Source organism: Felis catus, chromosome D2, assembly GCF_018350175.1.
Source record: "Felis catus isolate Fca126 chromosome D2, F.catus_Fca126_mat1.0, whole genome shotgun sequence".
Lineage (NCBI taxonomy): Eukaryota > Metazoa > Chordata > Mammalia > Carnivora > Felidae > Felis > Felis catus.
Window position 1 is genome coordinate 5,290,829 of NC_058378.1, and position 27,613 is coordinate 5,318,441.

The following is a 27,613-nucleotide window of genomic DNA, read 5'->3' on the forward strand; positions in this document are numbered from 1 at the left end:
TAAAATCATTCAGCTAAGCAGCTCTTCCCAGGATATTGAGACATTGCTAGAAGGAGAAATTTTAAGATTTATATTCCAATTCTTAATGACTCATTCTGCTTTAGCAAATGGAAAAATAATGATTTTTTTTGTGGCTGGTGATAGAATGATTTATCCAGTCTTCTTCTGAATAAAACTCCCAGTTAAAAATGGAAATGAATAAAAATAAATAAGGTCTATGGTAGTCCCAGGTATATGCCAGCTGGATTAATGTCCTCAGTGCTTATCGGGGGCAGAGAGAAAAGTGGAAAACATGGGTTACCTTACAAAAGTGTGTGACCTGTCATGTAGGAACCTAAGACGGATATGAAATATCAACGTTACATCAGAAAATGCTCTAAAACCCATAATTTTCCACGATCTCAAATCCTCACTATTCTGGAGTATGTCTAGGAGCAAACAATTTTTTTTCCAGATACTTTTAAAATAATTTATGATTAGGGGCGCCTGGGTGGCTCAGTCAGTTAAACGTCTGACTTTGGCTCAGGTCACGATCTCATGGTTCGTGAGTTTGAGCCCCACATCAGGCTCTGTGCCGATAGCTCAGAGCCTGGAGCCTGCTTCAGATTCTATGTCTCCCTCTCTCTCTCTGTGACCCTCTCCTGCTCACCCTCTTTCTCTTTCTCTGTCTCTGTCTCTCAAAAATAAATAAAAACATCAAAAAATTTTTTTGAAATAATTTATAATTCTTTTAAAAATATTCAGGTACACATTTACAATTCCTGACTATTTTTGTCTGGGAACACAAATTCAAAAACATAAAATAAAATAAAAAATTCTACTTTTCCAAGATAGCAAACCATGTTTCTAAGGGAAATAGTGCATATGGATGGGGGTGGTAGAAAACCTGTATTCTTCTCATGGAATGTTTGTGGAAAATGTTCCTTTTAAAAGCAACACGTTTCCCCATATGGGGAGCGGGTCTGCAGCAAAGATGTTGAGTAGACCGTGAGAGAAGCAGTCCGCCATCTGGGTGCCAGGCTACTGTCAGCCTGAGGGCACCACTGAGATCAGGCACTCAGGAATATTCTAGAACACAAAGGAACAGCCATTACACCTTACAGGATAAGCTCTCAAAACCCACAGACCTGAGCTGTAGGATAGTTTTAGAAGTGCCGAAAGGGGAAGGGGGCATGATAGATAGGTGCGTTATCTTCATGGTCATGTTCAGTTATCAACAGAAAACAGGGGCTGAGGCCAAGATGAAACCACAAGTATGTACATGACAGTGAGCCTCTGTCACGTAAATCGTCTTGATGGGTAGAGGAGAAGTACACTGAATATCTCAACAGAAGAAGAACGAAGAACAGGGAGGGGCAAGGGCAGCTACATGCTTTTCCCCACATCCTGTGGAAAGGGAGCAGGAAAGGGAGACGGCCATGAAATGACACTGCCTTGTATCAAGAAGCCCCCACACCGCCCGTCCTGCCCAGTCTGGTCACTGGTGCATGTTTCCACAGTACGGGTCAAGGGCTAAAAGACCACAGGGAGTTCGTTGGACTGGAATCCCAGCTTCTCTGCTTTATTAGCGTTTTCACCTTGCACAGGCTACTTAACCTCACCGAGCCTCCAGTTTTCTCACATGTGGGACGGGGCTAACGGGGACTAAGGATAGAATTATCAAAACAATGCATGTGAGAGTATTTAGCACAATGCCTCAGAGGGCAGAAAATCTGCCTGGTTTACCTTTATTATTTTTGTGACACAGACAGAGGATGTGCTGGGGAGCAGGAGAGGGGTAGAGAGAGAGGAGAGAGATAGAGAACCCCAAGCAGGCTCCACGCCGACAGCACGGAGCCTGGTTCAGGGCTCCATCTCATGAACTGTGAGACCATGACCTGAGCTGAAATCGAGAGTTGGACGCTTAACCGACTGAGCCCCCCAGGCACCCCTGCCTGGTTTACCTTTAAATACCTCAGTGTCAAAGAGTAAACAGTTTTTGCTAAGAGTCAACGCACAACTCACTTTAACAGCAACATACAGGTGTACTGGCTTAACTGTTTAAATTAACAGTTTACCTTACATTTCCTAGTGTGGGATAGGAGATCACTACTGGTTCAGATGACTTTAGGCAATACGAGAATAAACACCTTTTGTAACTCTGCCGCTTCAGGAGTAAATTCTGTCTGCCCTCTGCCTTCCAGACTGATAATCACAGAGTCTAAATCGACCAGAGACCGACACACAGCCAAAAACCAATTCCCACAGCCAAGATCCTTTTGGCTTATCCTTGCCTGCATGCTTTGGGTAACCGATCACTTGACGCGTGCAAAACTCCGCCGCGGGACTTTCCATCACTACTCCTGTCAGAGGGTTTGCTGCTCCTGGCTCTCTAAATACATTACCTAACACCGCCTGGTACTGGCGAGTGAGGTAAAGCAAGTTGCAGAAACATAGTGTCATTAACAACATTCTGCAAATAGGAACGCGGAAGCCCTGAGCCTTCAGAGCACGGAGTGGGGGTGGGTGGGTAATGACCTAGAGGAGAGTGGGCAGGTCCCTTGCTGACACTTGATTATATCCAGGACACCTCATAGATTGTTCAGTGAGTTTGAAAACACTGTAACAGTTTTACTGACATAAAACTGACATAAACTGCGGACGTTTAAAGTACACAATTTAAAAACTTGCGACATTTACCGACACTCACGATTCTATTATTGTGCCCAAGGTAATGAGCATAACGCACCCTCCCCAAAGGTTCCTGACATCGCTTTATCATCTCTGCATCCCGCCAACCCCCATCCCCGGTAACCCCTACTCTGTTTTCTGTGACCACAGAGTAGCTGGCATTTTCTAGTTGTATAGAAATGGAACCATACAGTATGTACTTTTTATGTGGCTTATTTCACTCATTATCATGATTTTTTTTTCAACGTTTATTTATTTTTGGGACAGAGAGAGACAGAGCATGAACGGGGGAGGGGCAGAGAGAGAGGGAGACACAGAATCGGAAACAGGCTCCAGGCTCTGAGCCATCAGCCCAGAGCCCGACGCGGGGCTCGAACTCACGGACCGTGAGATCGTGACCTGGCTGAAGTCGGACGCTTAACCGACTGCGCCACCCAGGCGCCCCTCATTATCATGATTTTAAGATTCCTCTATATTGGTGACTAAATCAAAACTTCATTCTGTTTACTACTAAATAGTACTTCATTGTATGGCTAGCCCAGGATTTGATTATCCATTCAAACGCTGATACACATTTGGGTTGTTTCGAGTTTGGGACCGTTGTATAGAAAGCTGTCATAAATGTTTGTGTCCAAGTCTCTGTCTTTACATTCCTAGATATGTAAATATCTAGGAATGGAACGGCCGAGCACATGGCAGGTGATATGTTTCACGTTTCAAGAAACGGCCGAACTGTTTTCTAAACTGGTCATACCATTTTACATTCCCACTAGCCGTACATGGGAGTTCCGTCTCCACGTCCTCTTTAGCACTCAGGATGGTCAATCTCTTAAATCTTAGGCATTCTAATAGCTGTACAGTAGTATTTCATCATAGTTTTTTTTTTTAATTTTTATCTATTTTTGAGAGACAGAGAGCATGAACAGGGGAGAAGCAGAGAGAGAGGGAGACATAGAATCTGAAGCAGGCTCCAGGCTCTGAGCTGTCAGCACAGAGCCCGACGTGGGCCTCGAACTCACAAAATGGAAGATCACAACCAGAGCCGAAGTTGGACACTTAACCAACTGAGCCACCCAGGCGCCCCTATTTCATCATAGTTTTAATTTGCATTTCCCTATGACAAATCATGATGAGAAGATTGCCTGCTTTTTTTTTTTTTTTTAATTTTTTTTTTTAACGTTTATTTATTTTTGAGACAGAGACAGAGCATGAACAGGGAAGGGGCAGAGAGAGAGGGAGACACAGAATCAGAAGCAGGCTCCAGGCTCTGAGCCATCAGCCCAGAGCCCGACGCGGGGCTCGAACCCACGGACCGTGAGATCGTGACCTGGCTGAAGTCGGACGCTTAACCGACTGCGCCACCCAGGCGCCCCGATTGCCTGCTTTTTTAATGATCATTTTCTCTTCATTGGGGAGATAACCTGTTCAAATCAGGTGCCTTTTAAAAATTGGCTTTTTTGTTTTCTTATTAGAAATTTGAGAGTTTCTTAATATATTCTGAAATCAAGTCCTTTTTCAGGTTATAATTTACTTTCACAAATATTTTCTCTTGGTCTATGGAGAGAAAGTATTTTCTTACTCCTAATAATGTTTTTTTTTCAAGAATAGAAATTCTTAATTTCAATGATGCCCAATTTTCCACTTTTATGGATGTTTTGCTATGATATATTAAACAAAAGTGCTTAACATTCATCAACATTAAACAAAAGTTCTCAACATTCATCTCCTATTTTTCTCTTAAAGACTTTATAATTTTGGTTAGGATAGATTTTAACTGAATTTCCATACACGGTTCATGTAGAGGGCCAATTTTTTTTTTTAACTTAATGGATATTCAGTTGTTTAAACACCACTTGTAGAAAATGTTGACCTTTCTTAGCGAATTGCCTTCAGACTGCTGTGGAGAATCAACGGGTCAATGGTAAGGACTCAGTTGTGTACCCCTACCCCAGCTCATGTGTTGGAACCCTAACCTCCAATACGATGCTATCCGATGGAGCTTTTTGGGAGATACTTAGGTTTAGATGATGTCATAAGGGTGGAGGTTTTATAAGAAAAGCCACCAGAGAGCTTGCACTCTGTCCCCACATGCACACGACCAAGGAAATGCCATGTGAGCACAAAACAAGAAGCAGTCACATACAAGCCACGAGAAAAGTCCTCCCAAGAACCCAACTATGCTGCACCCCGATCTCCAACATCCAGCCTCCAAAACTGTGAGAAGCTCTTTAAATACTATTTAAAATGTCCTAAATTGTACTCGCCCTAATGCTTGGAGTATGGGGTAAGACAGTTACCACACAGCATATTTTTTTTCTGAAATACTCCCACTCACATTTCACCGTATGAATGAGGCATGAGAACAATGTGAGGCCAAACATAGCTGGAAATGCTCATTTCGTGTGGCACAGCCCTCATCAGAACACCCGAGTAAACGTTACGCTCAAAGATAATTTTTGGCAAGAATATTCAGAGTGCTTTAAAACATTTTTTTTTTCAGGCATCGCAAGTGATTAGAATAATAACAATGAGTCTAAGCAATTAAAATCTTTGTTGCCTACTCAAAGTATGATTTATAACAAGTCATTTTTCTTCTACCCTGTATGAAAGAAAAATGAAGAAGCAATCATCTAGTCTTGGAAGGAATAAAAATGACAGAGACACAAAACACGAGCCAAGTTCATTAACAAGAACATTAACTTCAAATGAAACATTTTGTATCTGTTTTTGAAGAGATTTTCAAATTTACATTATATTTTCTTATCTTGTGGCACCTAAAGGAAATTATTTGTCTGAATGGCATGTTGGAAAATAACAATGAGGGACTGAATTGTTTTGTAAGTAGCTCAATTTCCAGCATTGAAAACGACCTTATATTTAAGGCAGTAGGGATAAAGAAAGTCATTTTATAGAAAAATACTGAGACACCCTGATGTTTCCCCAACCATCTACGAAAATTTGATCCCTTTTATGTAAACAATCGCTCATATACACAGGCATAAAGCCTTCATCTACCATGGAAGTCCTCTTTTATAAATCCCCTTGCATTTAACAGGATTTTTCTAAACAATCTATTTCTTAATTTACCTAGAACTAACATATCTTGGGTTGCTGATCAGTGACTGACAGTTATACTAAGTTAAATCAACCACTAACAATATTTGAATCTACAGTGTGAGCTAAAGTATTAATAAGATTATCAGATAAATTCAAGAAACAACAACAAAATACTATTTCGTGCAACTAACTTTATATTCCAGGGGAAGGTGTTTTCAGAGAAGTTCAAAGATCATGTGTTTGAATTTTGTTGATTATCTTCATTATTGTCTGTGGAAGGTAGGTCAGAGGCATTTGCATGCTAATATCTGTAATTTAGGATGTGTGTGTGGGAAAGAGTTGTGCATATGTGTGTGGGGGGATGTGTGTGTATATTTTATATTAATATTGTATATTAATATTTTATATTAATATTTATATTAAATCAAGATGTGATTTACATCAATCCTCTGATGGGGTCCTTGACATCAAAACCTAATGAACCACTGTATCCCAGGTATCTTTATGTCAAGATGTAAGAGGATATGTACCTATCATGAGTAATAAATGACTTCAGAGGAACAGACAGCTTCTATATGCCTGAACACTTAGGCTCTGTGCTGTGCTAGGCTGCCAGGTTTTAATATCCCACTTGGGGCTTATTATAAGTTTAGTTATTCATCCATGCCAGGAGGGACTATAATCATAAAAGATCATTCAGTGGAAAATGCCTAAAACTAAACTACATCATAGGGATGATGGGGACACTGGAGATCTCAGTATGACCAGAGCACAGATCATGAGGCAGGCATGTGGGGGATGAGACTGCAGGGGTAATACAAGAACAGACCTCCCAGCTGGGGGCATCACAGGGAGCCCTTGAGAAGGAAAAGTGACAGGAACCCATTTGTTGCAGAGAATGTTGTGGGTTGAACTGTGTTCCCCCAAATGCAATGTTAAAGTCCTAAGCTCCAGAACGTGTGAATGTGAGCTTATTTGGAAATATGGCCTTTGCAGACATAACCAAGTTAAGATGCTGCCATTTTGGATTAGGGTTGGCCCTAAATTCAATGACTACTGTCCTTGTAAAAAGAGAAAGATTTTGAAACAAAGACACACACAGAGGGGAGACAGCCATGGGAAGACAGAACCAGAAATTGAAATGATGAAGCCATATGGCAACGATGCCAAATATTGCTGACAACCACCAGAAGCTAGGAAGGAGGCATGGAACAGATTCTTCCCCAGAGCTTTCAGAGAAAACATGGCCATGGTGACACCTGTATTTTGGATTATTAGCCTCCAGAATTATTAAAGAGTAAAATTCTATTGTTTTAAGGCTCTCAATTTGCAGTAACTTGTTATGGCCCCCGTCAAAATTAATAATGAGGAAGTGTCATAACCATAGTAAGTGGAGTTGATGCAAGGTACACAAGACTGTACACAGGGTGACCAATTGGGAGGAACAACATTAGTCCAGCTGACACCACATCATGGGGGCACTAATCAGAACAGTGGCAGCGAAAACAAGACAAAGGTGATGTTGATAATTACTTAGAAGGCACAGTCAACAGGATTAGAGATCAGTGGTATGGGGATGTCAAGAGAGGAAAGAGTCAGGGATGACGCCCAAATTTCTGGTTTGCAAAGCAGTTATTACAAGAGACTACTTGGCATAGATTTGCCTGGGAAGAGAGACAATGTGAATGTATTTGCCCAAGCACCATTTGAGGTATCTGAGTGATATCTAAGTGGGAAGGCCCAATAGGAAACTGGGTCTGGAACTCAGGAAAAAGTTTTAGGATAGTGATACAGATATGACAATGTGGCTATGGCACTGTGGGCTTCTGACACAGTATCACTCAGCACACTCTAGTTTAATGACCTGTTTACCTGTAAATTCTCAACATCAAAGTAAGCTAGTACCTGAAAACAGAGAAAACAACTTCTTTTGATCAATACTGCTCTCCCCAACAGGCCATCTTGCAGATGGAGTAGTGGTACCAATAAAATGATTTTGGTTCTTCCCAGTCAGCTCTACAGAAGAATTGGACCTACATACTGGCAGTTTTTTAGCTTTGAACCTTAGCCACAGATCCAAGATAACAGGAAAAAATCCCACTAGATATTCTGCTACATCTTACATGGATCACCAATTCAATTCTCAAAAGAATAATCTTTGCTAACTAATTATAATCATCACTAAGACAAAAGAAACAAAACAAAACCCCTGCAAATCTCCAGCACTATGCAAAGAGAAGGGGCCTAGGTTGGAGAAATGTGCTGGAGCTGGACAGGAGAGCCCATGGGGACGGGTGGAGAAGGCTGACTATGGTCCAAGCAAGATAGCAAATGGGACGAAGCCCTTCACATAGCCAGAGTTGCAGAGTATTTCTAAACATGAGCCATAAGCTTTAGAAATAACTCTCTCTGGATGCATTTCAGAAAGAAGAGACACATGGAGACTGAAAGAGAAGGGGTGGAAAAGCACTTATGCAAACAGCAGTGAAAAGAAAGCTGGAGTAGCAATACTTACATTACACAAAATTGACTTGAAAACAAAGACTGTAACAAGAGACAAAGGAGGACACTACATAATTATAAAGGGGACAATCCAACAAGAAAACAAGAGTAAGTATTTACGTACCCAACATGAAAGTACCCAAATGCATAAAGCACCTCTTAACAAACATACAGGAAATAATAAATAGTAATACAATAACAGTAGGAGACTTGACACTTCACTTACACCAGTGGAGAAATCATCCAAACATAAAATCAAAAAGGAAAACAGTGGCTTTGAATAATACACTGGACCAGATGCATCTAAGAGATACATTCAAAACACTCCATCTTAACACAGTGGAATTCACATGCTATTCAAGTGCCCATGGAGCATTCTCCAGAATACATCACATTTTAGGGCACAAGTCTCAACAAATTCAAAAAGATCAAAGTCATATCACACATCTTTTCTGACCACAATTCTAGAAAACTAGAAATCAACCACAAGAAAAAATCCGGAAAGAACACAAATACATGGAAGTTAAATAAGATGTTACTAAACAATGAATGGGCCAACCAAGAAATAAAAGAAGAAATAAAAAATTACATAGAAATGAAAATGAAAACACAACGGTCCAGAACCTTTGGGATGTAGCAGAAACTGTTCTAAGAGGGAAGTTTATAGCAATACAGATCTACCTCAAGAAACAAGAAAAATCTCATCAAACAAACTAACCTTACATCTAAAGGAGCTGGAAAAAGAACAAACAAGACCTAAAACCAATAGAAGCAAGAAAAATAATAATGATTTGAGCAGAAATAAATGAAACAGAAACTAAAAAAACACCCCACCAATATAGCAGATTAATGAAACCAGGAGCTGTTTCTTTGAAAAGAGCAACATAATTGATAAATGTCTAGCCAGATTCAACAAAAGAGGAGGAGGAAGAAGATGGCTCAAACAAAGTCAGAAACAAAAGAGGATAAATAATGACCGAATCACAGAAATATAAAGGATTACAAGAGAATATTATGAAAAATTATATACCAACAAATTGGACAACCTAAAAGAAATGGATACATAACTAGAAACATAACCTCCCAAAAGTGAATCAGGAAGAAAGAGAAAATTGGAACAGATTGATTACTAGCAATGAAATTGAATCAGTAATAAACTCCCAATAAACCAAAGTCCAGGACCAGATGGTTTCACAGGTGAATTTGACCAAACATTTAAAGAAGAGTTAATACTTGTTCTTCTCAAACTATTCCAAAAATAGAAGAAGAAGGAAAGCTTCCAAAATCATTCTACCAGGCCAGCATTATCCTGGATACCAAACCCAGATAAAGACGCAACAAAAAAACAAAAAAACAAAAAAACAAAAAAAAAAACAAAAAAAAAAAGAGAACTACAGACCAATATCTCTGATAAACATACATGCAAAAGTCCTCAAAGTATTAGCAAATCGAATCCAATAATATAAGTGCCATTACCACGATCAAGTAGGATTTATTCCCAGGATGCAGCACATCAACAAAAGAAATAATAAAAACCCTATCATAATTTCAATAGATACAGAAAAAGAGTGTGACAAAGTACAACTTCCATCATGAGGAGGAAAGACCCTAAACAAAGTCAGTTTAGGGAACATACCTCAACATAATAAAGGTCATATATGAAAAAACCACAGCTAACATCATACTCAATGGTAAAAAACCGAGAGCTTTTCCCTTAAGATCAGGAACAAGACAAGGATGTCCACTCTCATCACTTTTATTCAGCATAGTACTGGAAGTCCTATCTGCAGCAACCAGACAAAAGAAAGAAATAAAAGGCATCCAAATTGGTACGGAAGAAGTAAAACTTTCCCCATTTGCAGACAACATGATACTATATATAGAAAGCCCTAAAGACTCCACCAAAAAAACTATTAGAACTGATAAATGAATTTACTAAGGTCACAAGATACAAAATATACAGAAACCCATTAGATTTGTATATACTAATAATAAAGAAACAGAAAAAGAAATGAATAAAACAGTCCCATTTACAACCAAAAAGAATAAATCCCAAAGAATAAACTTAACCTAAGAAGTGAAAGACCTGTACTCTGGAAACTCTAAAACAATGATGAAAGAAATTGAAGATGACACAGACAAATGGCAAGTAATTCTGTGCTCATAGATTGGAAGAACCAATATTGTCAAAATGTCCATATTACCAAAATAGATTTAATACAATCCCTATCAAAATCCCAACAGCATTTTCCACAGAACTAGAAAACATAATCCTAAAATTTGCATGCAACCACAAAAGACCCCAAATAGCCAAAGCAATGTTGAGAAGAACAATAAAGCAGGAGGTATCACAATCCCAGATTTCAAGATATAATCCAAATCTGTAGTGATCAAAATAGTATGGTACTGGCACAAAAACAGACATACAGGTCAATGGAACAGAGTAGAGAACCCAGAAATAAATCCACCATTTATGGTCAAATTTTTGACAAAGAAGGCAAAAATATACAACAGGACGAAGTCTCTTCAACAAAGAGACAAACTGGACAGCTACATGAATGAAACTGGGCCAATTCCTTACACCATACACAAAAATAAACTCAAAAAGTATTCAAGACCTAAACTCACCTAAAGGTGAGACCTGAAACTATAAAAATGCTAGAAGAGAACACAGGCAGTAATTTCGCTGACATTGGCTGCAGCAACATTTTTCTAAATATGTCTTGAGGTGAGGGAAACAAAAGCAAAAGTGAACCACTGGGACTACATCAAAACAAAAAGTTTCTGCACAGCAAAGGAAACAATCAACAAAACTAAAAGACAATCTACTGAATAGGAGAAGATAATTTGCAAATGACATATCTGATAAAGGGTTCATATCTGAAATATATAAGGAATTTATACAACTCAACACACATAAAGCAAATAATGCAATTAAAAATGGGCACAAGACATAAATAGACATTTCTCCAAAAAAGACATCCAGATGGCCAACAGACATGTGAAAAGATGCTCAACATCACTCATCAGGGAAATGCAAATCAAAGCTGCAATGAGATATCACCTCACATCTGTCAGAATGGCTAAAATCAAAACCACAAGAAACAACAAGTTGGACAGGGATGTGGAGAAAAAGGAACTCTTGGGCACTGTTGGTAGAAATGCAACCTGGTGCAGCCACTGTGGGTAACGGTATGGAGGTTCTTCAAAAAATTAAAACAGAATTACCATACGATCCAGTAATTTCACTACTTGTATTTACCCAAAGAAAACAAAAACACCAATTTGTAAAGATATATGTACCCCTCTGTTTATTGCAGCATTGTTTGAAAATAGCCAAATATGGAAGCAACCCAAGTATCCAATGCTAGATGAAAGGATAAAGATGTTAAGTGTGTGAGAGTGTGTGAGTGTGTGTGTGTGTGTGTGTGTGTGTGTGTGTGTGTGTTACAATGGAATATTACACAGCCAGAAAAAGAATGAAACCTTGCCAGTCACAACAACATGGATGGATCTAGAGGGTATAAGGCCAAGTGAAATATGTCAGTCAGAGAAAGATAAATACCATCTAATTTTACTCATATGTGGAAAACAAAACAAAACAAAACCAATGTACAAAGAAGCAAACCAAGAAATAGACTGTTATTTATAGAGAACAAACTGGGTACCAGAGGAGAGGTGGGTAATGGGAGAAATCAGTGAAACAGGCGATGTGTATTAAGAATACATTTATGGTGTAACATATAGTGCGTGTATGTATGTATAAGGTTTGTAGTAATGTACAGAATTGCTTAATTGCTACACTATATACCCGAAACTAATATAACACTGTATGTTAACTACCTTGGAATTAAAATGAAAAAAAGAAGGAAGGAACGAAGGGAGGAGGAAGGGAGGGAAGGAGGTAAAAGAAAAGTGCTCACTCTCTCTCTGTTGGTCCAAGAGATTTTCCCTGAGAGAAACAGAAACCCAAGCCTAACACCTGGGACATGAGATCTCTCTCCTATCTTCATGGTACAAGGACATGAGGCTGAAGCCCATCCTTGCGAAGGCAAAAATGAAATAGCCACGAAGACATGGCCCTGACCCCAGGGAATCTGGCAATCTACCAGCTCCGCTCAAAGTGGGAGAGCAAAAAGACAAACAAAAATGAAATGAAACCTCCCCAAGCTATAATAAACCACACAATAAAACAGGAAGGGTCTGCAGGTATAAGAAATGTTAGGATCTATACATCAAAGTGAAAGTAACAAAATTTCAAGTAATAGTTTAAAAATAATAAAACAAAACAAAATATAAACAGGAAATAATACAGACAGACTTGAAGACAGATCGCTATGCACAGCTAACATGATTTACTTATCTAATGAATATCAGTTTATTATTATCATTCTAACATACAGCTATATACATTACTTGGCTTATTAATGACCAACTGTATGTAGCCAGGTACGATTAGTCCCATTTTACAAACCACGAATCTGAACTACAAAGAAATGAAGGGAAACAAGATCACACACGTTATAAATGCGAGGGCTGGGATTCGAACCCAGGCAGTCTCATTGCAGAGCTCACTAACCACTGTGGTGTGCCAAGTTGAACTTCTAAAAGTCATATTTAAAAACTAATCACTGGGAAACTCCTCCGTGGATGGGTCGAATTTAAGACTTGATGCAGGTGAAGGGAGAGAATGGCCCAGATCCCATCACAAAGGTAACATGGAATGATACAGAGTAAGAAGATACAGATGTGAGAAAATAAGGCAAGAATGGTACACTGAGGAGTTGAAACCTGGAACATAGGGAACCCCCAAGTGAGAGATTAAGAGAAAGGGGGGTGAAAGAGAGTATGCAGGGATAATGCTTAGAATTTTCTAGAATTGAGGAAAACTATATTCTCAGGACCAAAGAATACAAAGAGTGATATGAAGGAAAAGAAAACGTATCTGCCTCTAGACAATGTAGGAAAAAATGCACAACATCAAAGACAAAGAGATAGCGACCAAAGAAAAAGGCACACGACCTACAAAGGAACAGTGATTTGACTCACTGCACACTATGGATGCCAGAAGACAGCCGACTTGCCTTAAAATGCTGAGGATGAATAAATTTTAACCTAGATTTCTATGCACAGCCCAGGGCACATATAGGCAAAGGCAGAAAGTGTAAACAGATAATCTATGAACAACTATTAAAGAATAAACCCAAAAGGAATGCGCTGGTATAATAATGACTAATTAGTCACAATAATGACTAATACCTAAGGATTTACCAACCAGGTGGAGTCATAGCCTAGAAAACTAGAGAGAAAATGGTATGAGTGGTTTGAACACAGGAGAATCCTTGTATCATTCAAGAGAAGGACAGAGCTACGGTTAACATTCCATACTAGCTATACCTATTACAAATCTAAAGTTAATCATTAAAATAGAAAAAGGGAAAATTTCTAAATAAGGGATGGCAGAAATGCCATTCGCATGACAGAAGGAAAAGAAAGAAAAATGACATATCGGTGCAAAATCAAAGAGAGATTTCAGATGTGTAAAAGTTTAAGACAAATAAGATAAGCTTACGTACATGTATGAATAAAATATATATAATAAATTGTAGACACATAAGCAGTGAGGGTGTACATGGCCAACCTCAAGAGATGATGGTGGGAGGGAAAGAATGAAAAGGATACCAAAGAGCCTTGAATTGTATCTATCATGTTTTATTTCCAAATAAACACATGAATAATGATCACATTCAAATATGGCAAAGTATTGAAGTGCACTATCCAGTATTCTATCCTTTGATGGGCTATCATTTTATTAATTAACAAAAGAGAGAGGGGGGAAAACAGGTTCAGAAATGTTAATTCACCTTCCCAAGATCATGGTCCTTGAGGGAAGAATCTGGGGAAATACAGACATGGCTTCTTCTTTTTTCCATCAACAAGGACAGACCTAGCACGTGGCAATGGTGTTCAGAAGACTGGAAATAGCTAGGAGGGTTCCTGGAGGGAAGATCCCTCTGGTAGTGGCCTGTTATTAAATGCCACCATTTAACAGGGTGGCACAGGGCTGCATTTGGCATCCAGTGGTCTGTTCCAGCTGTAAAGAGGCAAAATCCCAAGGGAAGCAGAGGCTGTGACCTAAGGAAAGCTAGAGATCATCTAGTTCAATGGTCTCCGTTTACAAATTCAGAACCAGAGACCCAGAGAGGTTAACTGGCTTGCTCAGAGTTATATAATCGGTGAGTGGTTGACCTCACATGTAATGCTATGCCAATTATACCAAGCATTCTAAACTCTGGCCAAGAAGTAACAGAGCCTTCTTGGAATGACGACGGGGACAGGGATCACCGCGCTGAGGCTATTGCTGATGACAGTGAAAACAAGATGGTGGCAGCACTGATGACAGCAGCTAACTTTCTTTGAGCGTAATTTAAATTCTAGGCACTCATTCAAATGCTTTATAACAATCCCCTTGATTATTCCTCTCAACGACCAAAAAAAGAGTCAGGTATAATCACCACCTCCATTTCTGATTACAGGAGAACCTCTGAGGGTTTCATGATCTGTCAGTGACAAGTGGACCCTAACCCATGTCGACTGATTTCTGAGCTTGAACTCTTACCCACATGCCACGCTGAAGACTCAAATGTCAGGGGGCAGGGGGCAAGGGACAATGGGAGCTCAGCCCCATCTGTCAGGTTCCACTGAGTCTGAGGTTTTTTTCCTATTACCTCTGATGCAAAGTGTGGGTGTGGCTTAGAATATGACACCATCTGATGCCTGTGTGAATTCTGCGTGGTTTCGAGTCAGGTGTAGAGCTTGAAGCCACAGTGAGTCGGAGTGGGATGTACTGACTCGTGAGTTACTGGACTACACCTGCAGTAATTTCTCTTAAACACAAGTGTAGTTTTCATGTACATAAGGAAAGAGCACTTCTGTCAAGAGTACAACATTTAGCCCTCTCTTTGGTGTGGAAAAACTATTATCGTGGCCACAAAAAAAAAAAAAAAAGCGAGTGAGCCAAAGAATACAGAATAATTTGCTTCATGTCAACCAACAAAAGTGAAAGCAATCCATGACTTCAATACTTCCGGTAATGAGATGCTATTGGTTAATGGGGTTAATGGATGTTGATGATATAGATTGTATCATATCTATGACTCGACTGTCTCCAGAGAACAAGGAAATGGAGCTTGTTACTTCTAGAGGCAGAACTCCAAAGCCAAGTTCTGGAGTCAGGGGGCCAAGGTCACATCGCAGCTTTGTCATTCAATTATCTACCATGGCTTACCCAGTACTCATAGTAGGCACACTAAAATTTAAAAATAATGGTCAAAAATTCATGTCAAAATTACCAGTATTTTAATGGTCTGCTGGACATCCTTGAGAAAATAAAGCAACAATTCCCAGTACGTATAAATTTTACATGAGTGAAAACAATGATCTGAAAAGCTGTTATGGACACACAGAGATCGCTGACTATGTAATCTTTCTTCCAAATATAAAAATGATATGATTTGCCAAGAAGCATAGCTATTACTCAAAAGGATACATAGTGCCCAGAAGATTTTCTATCTCAAAGTAACATAAAATTTTACAGTTTTTAGAGGGAAACAAGTAAAACAAATCAATCTGATTTGTGAACGGTTAGAGTTTCTTGTGTGCAACATTGAAACTCAAAGAAAAGATCAAAAAGGAACATAGATACTCAGGGTGAAAAACAGGTTACACCTATGGGACATCAAAACATTAAAAAAAAAATAAGGAAGTAAGAAGGGTTAACCTAATAGGCTTCCTTTACTGAATTTAGATAGATAGAAATCACAAAATGGCAGCTCACAGGTCAAATCGTTTGCAGAAGTGTTTTGTTGTTGTTGTTTTGCTTTGTTTTTTGCTTGCAGAGCTTTTTTTTTTTTAAAATCAAGTTACAAAATCACATTTCATATTTGTTTTCCCAAAACCTAAGTTTTTTTCTGCTTAAAAAACTGTAGCAATGAGCTAGTGTTCAGTAATTGCTGTACTCCTGACTTAAGGGCTTCTACTTACCCACCTCACTTTACTCATTTACATTACCAGCCTGCAACCCTTGTAGACAAGTGAGTTCATAACCCTTTCCCCACTGCCAAACAGATCCAAGCAGACAAAGTGACCGATCCCAAGAAGCAATTACCTGATTAGGCATCATTAGAGAGGCTCATTTGTTTGTTTGTTTGTTCATTCACTCATTCATTCATTCATTCATTCATTCATTCATTCATTCATTCATTCATTCAATGCATGTTGAGTATCTGAAAAGTACCAGATACTGAACCCAAATCAGAATGTAAGTATATGGATTTCTTCCCATCAAGGCAACACGCAGCCATAAGATGTATGTAATAAAGAGAAGTGAGAACAAAACATTGATGAATGGAAATCACATGAGAAATTCTAAGAAGTGCTAACAGTGACAAGGGTCCAAAGGAAGGGGAATTTGAAAAAGGAAGGGGTGGTCCGCAGAGTAAAACTATGGCTGAGAAGCGACAGAAAAGACCAGACAGAAAAGAAAGTAGCAAACCCCTGGTGACATGTAAGAGGGCACTTAGAGGAGGCTGAGAAGGCCGGGCTGAGTAGCGAGAAAGTAAGAGCAAAGGGCACAAGAAAGAAAGAAACTGCTGGGGGAGAGAGGGGGTGTAGGGCGACAGCGGGGGTGAGGAGACAGTGTACGGAGGACTGAATACGGACAAAAGAGAATTTGGCACCAAAAAGTTCACGAGAATAGCCATATGCTAGAATGAATTCAGTCTAGACGGAATACCATTAAATGTTGACCTCAGAGAAAATTTGGTAACTTTTCTATAAACTGTATCTTCAGGGTCACTTTTTTTATTTTTTTTTCAGGGTCACTTCTTAAGACACATTCTAGGAAGGGGTTACCACCACCGAAGCTTTCTTTAATTGGCACCAAAATTCAGTGGCAATAAGCTAACAAGAGGAAATCTGTCAATTTCCAGTTATGTTTTATTGTCTGGTGTTCCACTTGTGATCTCAATCAGAGACGATTGAAAACGTTTCTGTTTCTTTGGCTCTGTTGGAAACGACGTTTTTCACACAGGCATTTAATCTTGGACCAAAGGAATCAGGTGGCATTATTCTCTAGCATCCTCTACAGATAATCAAGGGAAAGAAACATTCAAGTACCAATGCTGTCTCTGCCCGTTATACTGAAAAGCTAGTGCCTATCGCATTCTTTTGTGCGTGTATAGTGAATATGGTATTCCTTCCGACTTTGCTGTTGGAAAAAAGCGAACGGGAAGTACATGCTCATCAGATAAGGATCAAATGAACCGCATACAAGAAAAGAAAAAAAGAAAGTCAAATGCATTTAGTTCTATTTGGTTCTGAATCTTCATTAGCTAATGTGGTGTACTTAGAAGGACTTATCAGATCCGTTTCATGTCTATAGCTGTGAAAGGGTGGGAAAAGAAAAAGAAAAGTTGCTCTGTGATTGTGGCTTAAAAATTAAAACTCCCTGAGTTATTTCTTCATAGCAATCTTAAACAAAATGCTTCTAATGTAATTTTTAAAAGAAGGCATAATTTGAAATGGAAGCAAAACTCAGTGCTCCAAATATTTTGGGAACGAATTACAGCCTATTGCGGTTCCTCTCTAGCAGACGCTCCTGCACCTGGAATTTGATACCAAAATAAAAGTTTATTGGTTATTTCTGATTCAAGTATGTATGTGTGTATACACACACACATACCCTGCACTGAGTTTTGAAAAGTCTCATCTATATATACTGATAATTCAGATGTGTTGTTTATTGGAAAACAAGAAGAGAATACCCAAATATACCTGCCAAATTTGTCATGCATTCTGTAAAATGTGTAGTCCAAAATCAACTGGGTTTTTCTTCCATAGTATATGGGAAGAAATCCCAAGTGCTTGCTTCTCAAGGCTTTACAAGTAGAATTTCCGGGACCTTGCGATATACGTCTCTGGGTCCATCCATGGTTAATGTTCATGTGCATTATCTCCACCACCGGGAGGACAACCACTACCCAGACGTGAATCCCAGCCAGTCTCCACTGCCTTCTGATCCTTGGTTTGTACAGTCGGTTCAGGGATTTCCAAATTCTCAACCAATCACCTTCCTAGGATTCTGAGCAAAACTACTGCACAAAGTAAGCTTAGCAGAGACTTTTCCCTCCCTTTTAGAGTCTTTATAGAGATTGTGGTTACTGAGCACAAAGCTAGGAAATTTTTCCATTACTATAAAAACGTTATATTACAGAAGCTAATCCATTTATCTTAAAGCCTATGTAAATGCATTACAAGTCCACATGGAAATAAATAAAAACGATTATTAAGCCTCTGTGTCTGGTATTAGGATAAACACTAATTAAAGGGCCTCTTTTGCTAGGAGCTCAATATTTAAGACAGGAATTTATGTCATGCTCAAACCAGAAGTGTGTCCGATGTGATCTACTCACCCTTGCAATGCCTTCTCTCCAAACCAGTCTCCTTTCCCTAAAGTTCTAAGAAAGACCGGGTCTTCACTTGGTGAGTCTTCCCGAGTGACATTTACCTGCAAAGGGAAACAATAAAAGTCTCTATCCACTGCACACACAGATTGATAAATGAACACTAACCGATGATGTTAATTCCACTTGTTTCCACTTTTAAGACAACGCATACATTACCACGAAAAGGACCAACACAATATCACAAAAGTCCATGCACATCACAAGAAATGCCCATCAAATACTGTTAGGCTGTTTCGAGCTGTTTTCAAGAAGTAATAAATTATCCAGAAATCTGAATTTCACTTAATTCTCATTCCTGTTCTTGTTTCCTACCTCCTGTGAGGCAAGCACTATGAAAAATTAAGTGAGCCTTCCTCCAACCTTTTGTAATGTGTTTATGTGTTTGGGTTTTTAAAAAATATGCATAGCATAATACAGTATGTATCTTACTGTAAGATAAATGTAAGTATGCAACTTACATTTTTTTTCCCCCTTAACATTGTTTTATTACTTGTTCCATGCTCTTAGATATGAATCTAGTCCATTCATTTTCATGTTCCAGGGCCTTTTTCCATTCTCTGTTTACTCATCCATTTCCTTACAGGTGGACGTTTATATTGTTTTTGCTGCAGTAAACATCTTTCTACACACCTCTCATGCACGTCCCCATTCCACGAAGACACGCTTGTCTCTTCCACTCACAGGTTAATGAAGCCTTTTTAGAGGCCCCTAACCCAAGACAGTCCTTAAGGTCCACATGCTTTGTTCAGTAGTATTTCAGTTTTTAAAACGAATAAAATTCAGTTTTCACCTAATAAAGAGCTGTAAGTTTTTTTCTATTTTTTTGATTTTTATTTTAGAGAGAAAGTGCTGATGAGTAGGGAAGAGGAGCAGAATTTTTTTAAATGTTTATTTGAGAGAGAGTGAGAGAGAAGGGGAGGAACATAGAGAGAGGGAAAATCCCAAGCAGGCTCTGCACTGACAGCACAGAGTCCAACACGGGGCTCAGTCTCACAAACTATGAGATCATAGCCAGAGTCAAAACCAAGAGTCCATCGCTTAACCTATTGAGCCAACCAGGTGACCCACAAGAGAGCGCCTTAAGCAGACTCCATGCTCAGTGTGGACCACTACCCAAGGCTCAATCCCACAACCCTGGGATCATGACCTGAGCTGAAATAGAGTCAGACACTCAACCAACTGAGCTACCCAGGTGCCCAAGAGCTGTAAGTTGTTTGAACGGAAAAACTTTATTGCCCAAACAAGAGATCTTGGCCCCTAAGGACTTGTGTCCACAGAAGGAAAATAATAATGAGTTTGTTGCATGAATGAAGACCTAAATGTAGGAAGCTGTAACTTAATTCACTTCCCCCTCAGGTTCTACTAATATTCATAATACTGGCTATGTTTCACCTAGAATGGTTAAATAGTTAAAACTCACCTACCTGGAAAATGTAAGGTGGTAGAAAAAATTCATTTTTTTTTAATCAGTAGGGTTTTAAGTTTATTTATATTTGAGAAAGAGAGCAAGTGGGGGAGGAGCAGGGAAAAAGGAAGACAGAGGATCCCAAGGAGGTTCCACGCTGTCAGTGCAGAGCTCAACACGAGGCTTAAACTCATGCACCCGGATATCATGACCTGAGCCAAATTCAACAGTTGGACATTTAAGCAAGTGAGCCACCCAGATGCCCCAGAAAAAAATAATTTCTTAAAAAAATGCTAGACACTTAAGCACGTTTAAAAATACTATGCTTTGGGTTTCTGAGTTTAGAGATTAGATGACAAAGAACAGGACTTTTGTAAGTAAGAATGTATGCGCAAGGTGGAGGGAATTCAATTATTATTCTCCACTGATGCATTTGATTACTTTTCCACACTGTATCAAAACCATGGGGATGTAGTTTTTAACCCTCTTAAACCAAGCTATATCACAGAGATGCTCATTTGCATGCTGATAAAGCTTTTATAGATGTGAATAGAAATACACTACCGCATTGATTCTCAAACTTTGTGGTAGGGGGCTTTACTTAAAATAAAGGCTACTGAACTTATTAGATACGTCTCCTAAGACAAAGGAAACAAAAGCAAAAATGAACTGTTGGTACTACATCGAAATAAAAACCTTCTTCACGGTGGAGGAAATAATCAACAAAACTAAAAGGCAGCCTATGGAATGGGAGACAATTTTTGCAAATGACCCGATAAAGGGTTAGTATCCAAAATCTATAAAGAACTTATCAAACTCAACATCCAAAAACCAAATAATCCAGTTAAAAAATGGGGAGAAGACACTAATAGATGTTTTTTCAAAGAAGACATCCGGATGGCCAACAAACACATGAAAAGATGTTCAACATCACTGATCATCAGGGAAATAGAAATCAAAACTCTAATGAGTTACCACCTCACACCTGTCAGAATGGCTAAAATCAACAACACAAGAAACAACAGGTGTTGGCAAGGATGTGGAGAAAGGGGGAACCCATGTGCACTCTTGGTGGGAATGCAAACTGGTGCAGCCACTCTGGAAGACAGTATGGAGGCTCCTCAAAAAGTTATCAATGGAACTACCCTGTGATCCAGAAATTACACTACTAGGTATTTCCCTGAAGGATGCAAAACTACAGATTCAAAGGGGCACATGCACCTCAATGATTATAGCATCACTATCAACAATAGTGAAACTATGGGGAGAGACCAAGTGTCCATTGACTGATGAATGGATAAAGAAGATATGGTGTGTATACACACACACACACACACACAGGAATATTAGCCAGCAAAAACAATGAAATCTTGCCATTTGTAATGACATGGATGAAGCTAGAGAATATTATGCTAAGTGAAAAAAGTCAAATACCTTATGATTTCACTCATATGTGAAATTTAAGAAACAAAACAGGTGAACATGGGATGGGGGGAGAGAGGGGGAAACCATAAAGCAAACTCTTAACTATAGAGAACAAACTGAGGGTTAATGGAGGGGAGGAGTGTGGGGAGATGGGTTAAATGGGTGATGGAGATTAAGCAGGGCACCTGCCGTGATAAGCACTGTGTGTTTTACGCAAGTGATGAATCACTAAATTCTACATGCAAACCCAACATCACACTGTATGTTAACTAACTGGAATTTAAGCAAAAGCTTGGAAGGGAAAAATAAAATAAGGCCTACTTGACTGTCATTCTTGAGGTTCTAATCTATTGGGACTTGGAAATCTGCATTTCAAAAGATTAATATAGGTGTCTTAGATGCAAATGTTCCATAGACCAACCTTTGACAGACATGAATCCATTGTTTTATTTCTGAACCTCAGTTTTCTCAACTGTACAATAAATAGGCAACACAACAAAACTATCTTTCAGTCCTGACTATTAAAAAAAAAAGGCACGAACTAAGGTGTAATACACTAAAAGATCATTAGTTCAAAATCAGATATAAAGATACATTATATAATTGTACATTTGTCTTGTGGTTAACGACAACAAAAAGATTAAGAATTTGAAATGCCAGGTTTATGCAAGGCATGGAAAGATTTCAGGGGATTTTGAAATATCTTTACCAAAATGTTACTGAAATGCAGGAACAGAGGCATGAAAAGTGGGCCACCTATTGAATAGACCACTTTCTGCTTATATGATAAGTGTGAAGAAAACCCTATCTGCATAATCCATATCTGGGAAAAGATAAGCAGGTCAAAGAACAAGAAGAAAAGCTTTTCTTTAAAGTTGCAATTTCTACACTTTTTCTTTTTACATATAATGAATCATTCTAAATATGCAGACATCAGGCATGGACATTTGCATCTTTAATTCTAAAATAAATAAGTTAGGATAGAGAAAGTTAAATATGCAGAGATAGCCTCTCTAACCTTGGCCTATATTACTTATTATTTTCCTTTAAACCACAAAGTACTTTATGACCCACAATGCTAGGGGAAAGGAGTACCTATGGAGCCTTTTAAAAAAAATTTTTTTTAACGTTTATTTATTTTTGAGACAGAGAGACAGAGCATGAACAGGGGAGGGGCAGAGAGAGAGGGAGACACAGAATCTGAAACGGGCTCCAGGCTCTGAGTGGTCAGCACAGAGCCTGACGCGGGGCTCAAACTCACGAACCATGAGATCACGACCTGAGCCGAAGTCAGACGCTTAACCGACTGAGCCACCCAGGTGCCCCAACTTATGGAGCCTTAAAGACAGTAATACTTGGTCTGTCTAACCCGTGTTACCTCATCACCTCAACTAAAAAATGGGAGAGTTATCTCAAAAGAGGGTGTGTGCGTGTATGAATTGAATAAGGAAATCTCATGTGAAAAGCATCCTCTTAATAGTAAATGCTCAAAAAGGTTGGTGACTTTCCTCATATTTTCTCCCTTTCTTCTACTACTCATGTTTCAGAAATTCATGCATTTGGTTGTAAAATAAATATCCCCTTATCACTACTATCGCTCTTTCATTGTTGCTATGAAACGCTATTTAGAGCAGAAACTTCTTTTCCTTCTAGAGAAATAAGAGTGTGTGTTCTAATGTTTTCACTTACCTATGTATTAACTTGTTTTCTGAAAGACATATGGGAGGTCTAGTGATTTGAGTTTTTTAAACTAGTTAAGTTTATTTATTTATTTTGAGAGAGAGAGAGAGAGAGAGAGAGAGAATGAATGAATGAATGTGAGCGGAGGAGAGGTGGAGAAAGAGGGAGAGAGAAAATCCCAACCAGGCTCCGCGCTGTCAGCACAGAGACCGACGTGGGGCTCCAACTCATGAACCTTGAGATCATGACCTGAGCCGAAACCAAGAGTCAGACGCTTAACCGACTAGGCCACCCAAGCGCCCTTAAACCCCTTTAAAACCATACGCATATTTTAAAAATTAAGAATCAAAATTAAGAATCAAAATAAAAATTAGATATTTTTAGGGGGACATCTAAAATTGATCTTTGATACTGAAGACTTCAATAAACAGTATCAGTGTACTCAACCAACATGTTTAATCAAAAACAATTTTAAAACACGAAACGTTTTAGTACAGATTCAGGTTATATCAACAAAGCAATGTTTACTGTAAAAAACCCAAAAGAAGCTTAGAATTTACAGATTTATGGGAAAGACCCAGCTGGAGAATAAGGGTTAGGTCATCACTCTCCTACGTGTGTGACTAACAGACCATAGAAACCGAGAAGTCCCCAAACCAAAGCATTTCTCCTTTCTAACAGTGTTCCTCACATAGCACTCAAAACTTGGTCCTGTTCTTCCCAAACCAAAATGCCTCCTGAAGGAGAATGAGGGCACTTTAGGCAACGGATCTGCTAGCTTGGGACACGTACAGGGTAAGAACATTTTTTCTGAGCTTCAAGTTTGCCTGCAGTCTTTGAGCCATGAATTAAATTCAGTGTGGTCAAGATGTAGGATTTCTAGGAGTAGGATCTGATCATTGAACCTTCTGTGTAACATGGGAGTAAATTAGAGTCTCTCTCCACCGCGTGTCCTAACCCACTCTCCCAAAATGTCTGCCGTGCATCTCATGGTCATGATCCCCTTTCTAATGTCTATAATATAATGTGTGTGCCTGCGTGCCCTCACAACTCATTCCAGGCATAAATACCAGATATTTTCCTGTTGTTGAACCTCATAAAAATGCGAGCATACCACATGTATTCTTCGGCGACTTGCTTCTTTTGAGGGGTATTGTATTTGAGATTTCTCCAATTCTCCCATGTTAATACACAATGCTGAAGTTCCTTTCCTCACTTTACATATTATCCCATTATATGAATATATATATCCCATTATATATGTCCCATTATATACATACATACACACATACACATTTCATTAATTCTTCTAGAGATATAAATGTGTTTCTTCCAGATTTACCTATATAATTACTGTTCTATCTCATGACTTCCAGACAGTTCTCTTGCCTTACTGTAATGATTGTGGCGTTCAGTTGCACATTGAACAGAAGTGCTGATAATGCTCATTTTATCTTCTTGTCCTTGATCTACAAGGAAGAGCTTCTCATGCTTCACTCTTACGTACCCATATACAAATAAAATTTCCATAATTTCCATATTCAACAACATCAAACATCATGATAAACCAATTTGTTTATGCAACACGCTCAAACAATTAATTCTAAGCAAAGCCATCTGGTTTTAAATGGCATTTAATGGACAAGAGTTTTTGAATCACATTTTTTTCTAACAGTAGCATATTAGATATGTTGAACAGAATCGGAAAATCAAAATGTATTTGAATCATTACTGCAACTCTGAAGTTTTGCCTAACAATCCTGTTCAATCTTGGCTCAACTTCCTTCTGGAGAGAGTTCAATTTTTGATATAACACAGCTACAGGGCCATACGCACAAAATTTGGGCAAAGATAGTTTTCACTGCTCCTTTGTGAATTCTTTGATATTTTATAGTTCATGGTTGGGTGGAAAGGAACGTCATGTTTCCAGGCAACTGGAATATACAGAGAACTAACTCAGCTTCTAGAAGAGGCAGCAACAAGTACTGTAGACATCACTACAAGCGTTTTGCTCAAGGTGTAGAACAATCAGTTTGTGGAGGTTTAACGGGGGAAAAACACGTATTTCAGAGTTTCTCCCTTTGTGTGCAAGTGCTTCATGGGAAAATAAAAAGCCTTACACTTAAATGAATGTCTTGAGTGGGGGGAATCCACTTGTAACTCTAGCTGCCTGTGGGTGTCTTATGACATGCTCTAAGGAAAAGCCAGTTCAGGGGTAACGGAAACGATCTTTGCAAGGGTTCCCCTTTGTAATTTTTTAAACACATAAGAAAACAAGTTGACATCTGTATACCTAAAGCAAAGCATAGAGATTCAGAAAATTTCAATTCTGCAACCTATTGGCCTGCTTACTTGAAGGCTCTTGTTACTTTTCTCTCCTATTCCACCCCACTGAGACTTAAGCGGGTTCAACTCCTGCCCCTCAGGATTTTATATACTGATTCCAATACATGCATACAAGAATTAGTATAATTAATATACTAATATCATATCTTAAGAATCATATAACTAATGTGATTAAAAATCATAGCAGCTAAGTTGCAGGACATGAAAAACTAGTTATGGAAAAATCTATGGCTGGTTTAGAAAACATCTTGAATGTGTCAAAAGAGTCTAACATATTCTTTCTACTTCTCTCCCAGGATCCCCATGGTGCTCTGAAATATTGCCAGGGGAATGGGCTCCTGCGGTGTCATTTCCTTGTTATTTCTGTTTATGCATAATACAAAACTCATAACGTAGCACCACTAATGCACCTGTTTTAAACTCAAACTGGTTACAAACCACAGGTTCCTTTAGGTAGTGCTAGGAATTTGCAGTAATGGGGTAATCACAAAAGTCTGTCAGAAATTCATCATAAATGGATAAAATGTATCATCCCATGAGAGCAAAGGATTAGCAAAATGATAAAGAAAAAAAAAATCCAGACTGTCGGGACAAAAAAGTCCCCCTGTGGCCTACTGAATCATTTATATAGATGAGGATTTTCAATTTCTCCTGATTCTTTGGTAAATGTTAAGAAATAAAACAGTAAATGGTAAAGCTCCAATAATTTATACATAAACCACAAAATGTTAAGGTTTCTTAGCCTCTAACACTGGGCCATTCAGAACACAGTTTTCACTGTAACTGTGGTCGGACATGTCATTTCTTGATGTCCTCAAGATGCTGGCACCTGACATCTATGTCTGTCCCAGGCTTTCTGCGATCAGTCAACAGAACAGGTATGATACAAACACAGCCGGTGCCATCTTCGCTTTAGTGTGACATGTCACTGGTGTAACATGTGACATTCTTGAGTCAAAATCGTTTCAGAGAGGATTATCTAAACTGTGACCCAGCAAGATTTATAATCTTTCACATATCCTGTTCACTAGGGGGTCTGTATATCGCTTTCCTTTTTTCACATGAGCCATAAAGTACGAGAGTCAGTCGTATTTGTTCAATTAGAAGAAACAAACTTATTTACATTTTAGAAATCGCTTCTTCATTTACAAATTTTAATTGGGGCGCCTGGGCGGCTCAGTCGGTTGGGCATCCGACTTCAGCTCAGGTCACGATCTCACATCATGAATTTGAGCCCCGTGTGGGGCTCTGTGCTGACGGCTCGGAGCCTGGAGCCTGCTTCGGATTCTGTGTCTCCCTCTCTCTCTGCCTCTCCCCCACTCATGCTCTGTCTCTCAAAAATGAATAAACATTAAAACATTAAAATAAACAAAATTTTAATTTACTTTTCAAATAAGCTCTATGCCCCACACGAGGCTCGAACTCACCGCTCTAAGATCAAGTCACATGCTCTACTCACTGAATCCAGTCAGGCACCCCTAAACTTATTTACATTTCAAAATAACAATTAGAAAAATGAGAACTGCTGTATACATTCCCTTCCACCGGCATTTCCTTCCCTATCGCTAAGTATGTACAAATTCCTCTTAAGGATCCCTTATGATGAAGCAAAATAAGTTCAGATCATTAGATATAAATGTCATATATTATAACTTACAAGGTTATGACTTCACTGATGAAAGGAAATGTAAGGTATTTTTAGAGTGTTAGAGCATACATCTGCATAAGTTGCCATTTTCCAATTCACTTAATTTATTAGTTTTTAAATACAAGTTGAAGTAGATTTCTAATGCTTCAAAGTTAATATAAAAGCATAAATTATGATTTTTCATTCATATCCTTTGTCTACCCCATATTTATCCTTTCCCCTATAATTTATCACTTTTAATAGATCCTGTTAAATAGGTTTATCCTTTCCCTTATAACATCACTTTTAATGGATATTAAGAAGTATCCATTGAAAATTTCTTTATGAAGACATAATAAAACATGAGTATACTTA

The 27,613-nt window shown here is 38.8% G+C and overlaps 1 protein-coding gene across 6 annotated transcripts in view; it reads right to left on the reverse strand.

Moving 5' to 3' along the window:
• The window catches only part of PRKG1 (protein kinase cGMP-dependent 1), a 1,254,852-nt gene that overhangs the window by 191,295 nt on the left and 1,035,944 nt on the right, over nt 1-27,613 (reverse strand). For all 6 annotated transcript variants that reach the window (XM_023240288.2, XM_023240287.2, XM_023240289.2 and 3 more), the window contains one exon: nt 18,702-18,796. In XM_023240288.2, coding sequence (XP_023096056.1) covers nt 18,702-18,796 — 95 coding nt within the window. The remainder of the gene's footprint in view (nt 1-18,701; nt 18,797-27,613) is intronic.